Source organism: Miniopterus schreibersii, assembly GCF_964146895.1.
Source record: "Miniopterus schreibersii genome assembly, chromosome: 17".
Taxonomy (NCBI): domain Eukaryota; kingdom Metazoa; phylum Chordata; class Mammalia; order Chiroptera; family Miniopteridae; genus Miniopterus; species Miniopterus schreibersii.
In genome coordinates, this window is record NC_138117.1 from 43,339,655 (window position 1) to 43,348,362 (window position 8,708).

General features: G+C 58.6%; 1 protein-coding gene across 1 annotated transcript; it reads left to right on the forward strand.

Moving 5' to 3' along the window:
- Positions 1 to 796: 796 nt before the first annotated feature.
- On the forward strand, positions 797 to 6,772 carry CYP11B2 (cytochrome P450 family 11 subfamily B member 2; the record flags this gene model as incomplete). The annotated part of the gene is made up of 9 exons (XM_081117139.1): positions 797 to 1,032; positions 1,427 to 1,582; positions 3,132 to 3,331; positions 3,438 to 3,641; positions 3,901 to 4,055; positions 5,478 to 5,644; positions 6,036 to 6,114; positions 6,207 to 6,401; positions 6,659 to 6,772. 9 exons carry the CDS (start codon positions 797 to 799, stop codon positions 6,770 to 6,772), a joined length of 1,506 nt encoding a protein of 501 aa, XP_080973265.1.
- Between the last annotated feature and the right edge of the window lie 1,936 nt (positions 6,773 to 8,708).

Below are 8,708 nucleotides of genomic sequence, written 5' to 3' on the forward strand. Positions count from 1 at the left end.
AGAATCCCAGGAGAGTGAGGAGCCCAAGACCACTTCAACCTCCGCTGTTGGCCCGGGGCCCCTGAGAGCCCACTTCAGGACAAACAAGGAGGGTGAGGGCACTGGGCACAGGCACAAGGGGCAGACACAGACACAAGGGCCAAGCTGGGTCTCATTTTTCAGCCTGAAGAGCAACCCTCATCTCCTGGGTATTCACTGCTCCTTAGCTGGACCAGTCAGATAGACAGACAGGTCCCTGTCCGCTCGCCCCCATAGAGCTGAAAGTCCTCCCTGGGAGAGACCCTGGCTGGCTTCTGTCTCCACTTCCTGTAGCCAGCTTGAGGCCTGGAAAGCGTCAACAAAATACACGTGAGTAAATGGAATTAATGCACAGCCACCCTCCCGCCCACTCCTTCCTGCTCTCAGTCTTGTGAAAAGGAGATAAAAATATCCAAGGCCCCTCTCATCTCTTGATAAGATAAGAGGCCCATCCATCCCGCTCCCTTCCCAGCGGGAAGATGGAGAAGGTTCCCGCCCATCCCAGACCCATTCAGCCCCCAGTCTCCACCCCGAGCCGACCTCGGACACCCACCCAGCCTACAGCAGGCCATGTGTAGTTGTGGAACAAGGCACCCACCTATTTCACTCATCTCCTTTTGGCTGGACACCTCCAACCCTGACCTCTCCATCCCTGACCCCTTCCCCAGGCATCCTGGCCTGGTCCAGGGACACTTTCTCCCATGACGTGATCAGCTGGCCAGTCAGGCCTTTGAGCGAGATAAAAGGATTGGGGTGAGGGGGCAGAGGGAGCCCAAGCATGGCATTCCGGGCCAGGGCAGAAGTGTGGATGGCAGGATCCCAGCTCTCCCTGCCCTGGGCGCGAGCACTGGCCACCCACACCCCTCCAGCTCCCAAGGCAGTGCTCCCCTTCGAAGCCATCCCCCAGTGTCCTGGCAACAAGTGGCTGAGGGTGCTGCGGATCTGGAGGGAGGGTTCTGAGGACTTCCACCTGCAGATGCAACAGACCTTCGAGGAGCTGGGGCCCATTTTCAGGTGAAGCCCTCCTTGCCCACCTTGCTGACACACCCTAACCCTCTGTCCCCACTGGCCATTGAGTCCTTGCTGGGTGACCTGTGCTGCCACACCCCAGCCAGGTGCTGGTGCTCAGCACCGTTAGGAAGGTGGGTGAGGATACTCAATGAAGCTTCTGTGGCCCGGACTGGCACTAAAATTGGGGCACTATAGCCGGTTATGAGGTCGGAGCAAGCTGTGGCTCGCTGCTGATGGACAGAATGCAGACACTAGAGCAGAAGAGGCTCCAGTTAGACTGCGGGAGGGACTGCCTGCTCGGAGCCAGCCTGGGAGAAGGGAGAGGTCAGTAGGAAACAGTCTGGATTTCATCAGCCAAGGACACGTCCCACAGCAGGGCTTTGACTTTGTCCCACAGGTATGACGTGGGAGGGAAACACATGGTGTGCGTGGCGCTGCCCGAGGACGTGGATAAGCTGAAGCAGGCAGAAGGCTATCAACCCCGTCGGATGGTCCTGGAGCCCTGGCTGGCCCACCGACAGCATCGCGGGCACAAACATGGCGTGTTCTTGCTGTGAGGGCGAGTCTGGATGAGGAGGGCAGGGAACGGGCAGCCCGGGTGCAGAGCCGAGGCGAGACAGGGAAGACCCAAAGCAGGCCTGCCTTGAGGCCTGTCTGGATGAGTGGAGAAAATGTGACCACAGGGCTGTGCCAGGGACCTGGGGCTGTGCCCATCCTTCCGCGCGAGAGGAAGAGCAGCTACTGTTAGGGAGCACCCCATCTGCTCAGGCCTCCTGGGGTGCTCTTACAGCCTGGACGGCTGCCCTCCTGCAGGCCTGGAGAAGGGCCGGCACTGGCCAGGAGCCCCTGTCAGCACATGCTGGAGCCTGAGGGCCCACCAGGCTGCAGCCTCCGCATGGACCCCTATGGGTCCTGAGTGACGCAAACTTTGCTTAGGTGGGGAGAGTCCTGGGGCTTCAGAGAGGGTGGGCGGCAGGTCGATGACACCTCTGCTCAGAAGCTAAGTTCTAAGTTGATGCCTGTGTGAGCATGTGTGTATTCGTGGGAACTGTCTGCTGGTGTGGACGTGTTTGTGCTTGTCTGTGTTTATGCGTGTGTGCACACGTGTGTGGGGGGTGTTGTTATATGTATGTGAATGGATGTGCTTGCCCATGTTGGTGTGCTAGCATGTGTGCTCATGCATGTGAGTGTGTTCATACCACTGTGTGTTGTACAGAGGTCATCACGTGTTTGCATGGGTGCATGTTTTTGCTCATTGTGTGTGCATGCATGTGGTGTGTTTGCCTGCGTGCATGGGTGTGTCTGGATGTGTGCATGTTTTTGAGTGTGTTGTGTTTGTGTTCATGTGCTTCCTGCATGTGTTCTCTGTATTATTGTACACATATGTGCATGTCTGTGCTTGTGTATGTCCTTCTGTGAGTGTGTTTACCCATGTCCTGTGTGCATGTGTGTGTGATCATTCTCAACACCTATAGACAGCTGGCCTTAAAAAGAAGGTGTTTACACTTGACTGTGGCTGAGAATGCAAATCTCCCCTCGTACCCTGGGGATACCCCTAGAGCCCCCAGGTGCCTGGGCTCCTTTGGGAGGATATCATGAGAGACATGGTTTAGTTTGTGTATAGAGGAGCTAGAGACCCCAAAAGGAGAGGAATAGGTGTGGTTGGTACAAAGGCAGCACTGTCTGGCTGAGGGGGGGTGGGGGGGTGAGGGTCACTCAGGTCCTGTTCCACTCTAGGGTGTGGTGTGAGCAGGGTGGGCATTGCTTGACAAGAGGGCCAGCCTCCTCCTCAGAGAAAAGGCCTCCATACCCACTGAAGACCTGGATGGGGGATGTGAGTGCCAGGCACGGGGCCTGCAAGTTGGCAGCAGCAAACTCAGTGAACCCCATGCACGGTTAGGCAGAAGCCTGGTCTCAGCCCCACTGTAGGCTTGAGCACCCTGGGCACAGCACACTGGGGCCTCCTTGAAAGGAAGCTTGCAGCAGGGGCAGAAACATGGGCAGCTCCCTGCCCACCTGTGTCCCTTTAGCGATGAGGAAGATGGGACACAGGCGGGGAGACTGCCGCTGACTCTCGCTGAAGCTCGCTCTCTGCTCTACAGAAACGGGCCCGCATGGCGCTTGGACCGCCTGAGGCTGAACCCAGACGTGATGTCGCGACAGGCAGTCCAGAAATTCATCCCCATGGTGGATAGGGTGGCGAGGGATTTCTCCAAGGCCCTGATGGCCAATGTGCTGCAGAACGCCCGGAGGAGTCTGACCGTGAACATCCAGCCCAGCATCTTCTACTACACCCTGGAAGGTGAGGGATCTTGAGGGATGGCACTGGGCCAGGGAGGGCTGGCAGGAGGCAGCTGTGAGGCCCTGGGCTGCCTGCCATACACTCAGCAGCCCCATCCTCTCTACAGCCAGCAATTTGGTCCTTTTTGGAGAGCGGTTGGGCCTCCTTAGCCAAAGCCCGAGTGCAGCCAGCCTGAACTTCATCCACGCCCTGGAGGCCATGCTGAAATCCACCATGCAGCTTATGTTCATGCCCAGGAGCCTGTCCCGCTGGACAAGCGCCAAGGTGTGGAAGGAGCACTTTGAGGCCTGGGACTGCATCTTCCAGTATGGTGAGGGCCAGGGCCCAGGCTGTACTGTGTGACAGGGACACTGGGGTCCACAGTACAGGGGAGAACTGAGGCCAACAGAGGGCCACAGGGCCATGGCTTCTTCTCAATCCCCGAGACAGTTGGTGTTGAAGTGGGGCTGGGCTGGGCTGACCCAAGGGCTTGGGCGGGAGAGGGAGACAGGTGCTGATAGCTGACGCTAAGACAATAGGAGGCAGTGGCTCCCAGCACCAGGCCCAGGGCTCTGTTTCTGTGCCCACAGCCAACAACTCCATCCAGAAAATCTACCAAGAACTGGCCCTTGGCCGCCCACAGCACTACAGTGGCATCGTGGCAGAGCTGCTCCTGCATGCAGACATGACCCTGGATGCCATCAAGGCTAGCTCCATCGACCTCACTGCGGGGAGCGTGGACACGGTCAGGCCAGCCACCAGCCTTGCCCATAGAGCATGAAGCCTGTGTGGTCCCAAGCAGTGTCCTCTCCAGCCAAGGGTCTCCTGCATGCCCCCTCCAGTCTATGTCACCAAGACTTCCCATCTTGGAGCTCAGCTTTGAAACTGATAGAGGCTCTGAAGGAAGGGCACATGGGAATGACCTCAAAGGGGAGGGTTTGCCATTACTGGTGGGAATCCATGCTCTGGCAGCCTGCAGAGTGACTAGGCCTGGGAACACGCAGCACAGGCTCCATTCAGACCATCAAGGTCCTAGGAAGAGGGGCACGCCAATACCCAGATGCACCTGGGACTCTGCCCAGTGATAGATTACATTTAGCTTTCTTTAAAGATCCTGTGGAGGTGGCAGGCTGCATGGTGGGCAGGGCGGCACCCAGGGCTGGAATGCAGCCAAAACTTCCTGCCTCTAGACCCAACCTTCCCCTGTCGGCGTCTCTGGGCTGCTCTGGGCCTGGCACCTGGGATGCTAAGGCACAGATTGGTGGTAAGAAGCTCCCTGAGCAGAGAGTGGGATGCTGTCATGAAGCAAAAGAACCCAGGGTAGGGCATGTGCCTCAGGACAGCTCTAGGCAGGCTTCCTAGAAGTGGGAACTTCCAGTTGGATGTGGAAGAACCACAAAGAAGTTAAGCCATGAAGAGGAAGCATGGAGGGCAACAGTCCAAGGGTGTAGCGGCAGGCAGCAAAGAAAGGCAGTGAGACTGAATGGAGGTAGATAAGAGCAGAGAGGTCAGGGTCCCTGAAGGCAGGGCCTCAGGCACCAGGCCTGTATCCAAGGCTGGAGGAAAGCAGTGAGGGGAGGACTGGATCAGACTGATGCTCCCTTAAGGTCCCCCATATTACCACAAGGTGCAGCATGGACTGAAGCAAAGGGGACAGCAAGCAGGTCACTGCTCCATGTCTGGAGATGCCAGGGGCATGTTGTCATGGGGATAGGATTTAGTAGTTTCCCAGATCTCAGGGTGGGCTGGGGGTGCCTCTCCCTGCACATAGAAATGACCTTAGGAGGGGAACTTGTTGGGGTCTGAGCTGGCTGCAGATGCCCCAGGGAGATAATCCATTGGGAGCAGATGGACCTGGGGCTCCAAACCCCACACCAAGTAGATGGGGAGGGTGAGCCCCTTCTGGAGCCCATAAGAGAGTGAGAACCAGGCCTGAAGTGGCAAGGCCTGGGTCTTCCCTGAGATTGGGGACACCTTCTCTGAGGGACTCATGGAAAGTAGAGGAAGTGGGTTTTAGGACCTTGAGCTCTCAGCTTCCTGGGCTCTGTCCTGCCCTGGGCATGCACTCACCATGGATCTGAGACTACCTGCCCAGAGAGTGGGGCCCTGGGGGCTGAGGTGCATAGCTTGTGCCAAGGTCTGAGCCCTGCACCCATGGTTCCTGCAGACAGCCTACCCCTTGCTGATGACCCTCTTTGAGCTGGCACGTAACCCTGAGGTGCAGCAGGCCCTGCGTCAGGAGAGCCTGCTGGCCGAGGCCAAGATCTCTGAAAATCCCCAGAGAGCAACCTCAGAACTGCCCCTGCTACAGGCTGCCCTCAAGGAGACCCTGAGGTAGGTGTGTCTCACCCAGCTGTCCCAGCCACCCGGTTCCACAGTCAGGAGAGCAGCGCTCACCAGGGCTCGAACACAGATCCTGGGGCGGTAGGCAGCTTTGCCCAAGATGCATCCCCACACACCTCCTCTTCCTCTCCCTATAGGGACAGGGGCTCTTTGTTCTCTGAGATCTCACTTCAATGTCCTGGGCGCCATCCTCTGCAGCGCCCTCCTTAGCCCACAGGCAACTCAGGCTGGGGGAGTTTTGGCTGAGCTCAGGAGGGGTATGGACACTGCTTCCCAGTCCCAAAGGGACCTGTGAGGTCAGGGAGCCTGCCCCTGGCTGCTGTACCCTGTCCCAGCTGGGCCCTATCCCAGCTGAGGATGTGTTGGCTGCCCCTGTCCACAGGCTGTACCCCGTGGGCATCTCTGTGGATCGGCAGGTGAGCTCGGACTTGGTCCTGCAGAACTACCACATCCCGGCTGGGGTGAGTGAGGCCCACCGCCCTTCCATCAGACACCAAGCCTGGTGGACCTTCCCCAGGGGCCAGCTGACCCTGCCCCCTCCACCTACCTGCAGACATTGGTCACTGTGCAACTCTACTACCTGGGTCGCAACCCCTCGGTGTTTCCACGGCCCGAGCTCTACCATCCGCAACGCTGGCTGCACAGGGGCTCCAGCGCCAGGCTGCCCCACCTGGCCTTTGGCTTTGGCCCCCGGCAGTGCCTGGGGCGGCGCCTGGCGGAGGCCGAGATGCTGCTCCTGCTGCACCACGTGAGCGCTGGGCCGGCGGTTTGCGGGCGGGCGGGGCGGGGCGGCGGGAGGGCGGGGCGGCGGGAGGGCGGGGCGGCGGGAGGGCGGGGCGGGGCGGCGGGAGGGCGGGGCGGCGGGAGGGCGGGGCGGCGGGAGGGCGGGGCGGCGGGAGGGCGGGGCGGCGGGAGGGCGGGGCGGCGGGAGGGCGGGGCGGCGGGGCCGGGCGCCGGGCCCGGGCGCCGGGTGGTTCTTCAGGCGGGGCCGCGCCTCTGTCCTAGGTGCTGAAGCACTTCCAGGTGGACACGCTAACGCAAGACGACGTCAGGATGGTCTACCGGTTCGTGCTGATGCCGGCCAGCACCCCGCTCCTGACCTTCCGCGCCATCAGCTAGTCCCCGCGCCGGCCACCAGCCGCCTGGCCCGGGCCTCCCTGCTTCTGCCTCCGGCCCTGCTTCCTCGGCCACACCACTGTCCAGCCAGCACCCCGCACAAATGGGATAGCCCAGACCCGCTGGGGAAGGCCGTGCTAGGCAGTGCGGCAAGGCCCGGGCAGAGCCGGGGGAAGCCTTGGTTGCAGGTCTGGATTATATGCCCAGTTCCACCAGCTCCAGCTCCTACAAGGATCACCATCCGAGGGCCTTGACCCCCATCCCATCACCCAGGACTGGCTCCAGGTTCCTCATGGATCCATCCAAGGGGCCTCTGGCCCTGTCCCTCACCTCCCTGTCCAGTCTCATGTGCCCCCTGTCCTCAACTCTTCCCCCATGCGAGAACTGACAACACAGGTCCCCTGTCCTGCTTGTGGCCATTTCAGATGCCATGCTCCCTGTCTGGAATGCTCTTGCCTAGAGTTGACCTTCAAGCTGGGTTGTTATTTGCCCACCTACCTGTTCTTCTCAGCCCATGCAGCTCCTCCTGGCACCGTTAGTCCCCTGTGGTTGTGGTTGAGCCTCCCAGCCAAGGGCCTGGATAGACGGTAGCATTTACTTGAAGAATGGCTGCCAATGGGGCAAATTGGACATCTGGTCCAATGACATACACCTAAAAGCAGGAAGGATGGTGAACTCCACAGGCTGGCATCAGGGTGACTATAAAGAAGCCTCTGGAAGAAGGGGGTGGGGCCATCTCGGCCACATGCAGCCAAGTGCCCCCTTTAATAAAGTCCTCCATCAGTCCAAAGTGCCAGCTGCTTCTTCACACTGACACTCAAGATTGGGGCCCTTGACCTTGTGGGTGGAAGAGGTTTTGAACAGCTGGGAGCCGGCTGGGGTCTCTTAGCTGGCAGGCCTGCGCAGTCTGTCCCACGCCATTTAGGGTCAGGTGACACCTTCCATGTAGAAAATGGTCCTGGCAGCAAGATTGGCGGTGGGGTTGCTCCACTCTCCCTCCCCACCCCCATCTCATCTGGTAAGAATCAGGCACCCAGGTCTCACCAAAGGCAGTAAGAGAAGGGCCCAAATTTCTGGCTGCACAGCCCTGCAGGCACTGAGCTACCCCAATGGCACCATGTTTGGTCCTCAGCTCCCTTGATGAGAGTCTGTATATGCCTCACCACTCCACTCCAGCCACAGCAAAGAGGCCTGCTGCCAGGGCTGTGGTCTCTGCCCTGCCCTGGTCAGGCACTGTTGAAGGGGACTTGAGAAGTCACAGGGAGGAGAGGAGGTTTCAGACTCCAGTCACACAGACACAGGCTGGATCCCTGGCTCACCACGTTTGTCAGCCCTTAATCCCTCTGAGCCTCAGCTCTTCACAGGGGAATTCTGTGTAATAAGTCCCCTTTCATCAATAAGGACACCACAAGATGGGTATTTGGAAAGCTCCTAGCTCTCTGCCTCTATGGGCACTCAATAAATGGGAATTTCTTCTTCTGCCTCTCAAAAGCTGATTCATGCCATGGCTGGTGTAGCTCAGTTTGTTGGGTATGATCCCATGCACCAAAAGGTTGCTGGTTCAATTCCTGTCAGGGCACATGTCTGAGTTCCAGGCAAGATCTCTGGTAGGGGGCATGCAGGAAGCAGCGTATTGATATTCCCCTCTCACATCTCTCTCACTCCCTCTCCCTTCCTCTCTCTCAAAAAAAAAAAATCAATAAAAAATTATTTTTTAAAAAGCCGCTTTAGCCCGGCTGGGTGTGGCTCAGCGGTTGAGCATCGACCTATGATCCAGGAGATCGGGGTTCGATTCCCAGTCAGGGCACATGCCCGGTTGTGGGCTCGATCGATGACTCTCTCATCATTGATGTTTCTATCTCTCTCTCTCCCTCTCCTTTCCTCTCTCTGAAATCAATAAAGATATATAAAAAATAAATAAATTTTAAAAAGCCGCTTT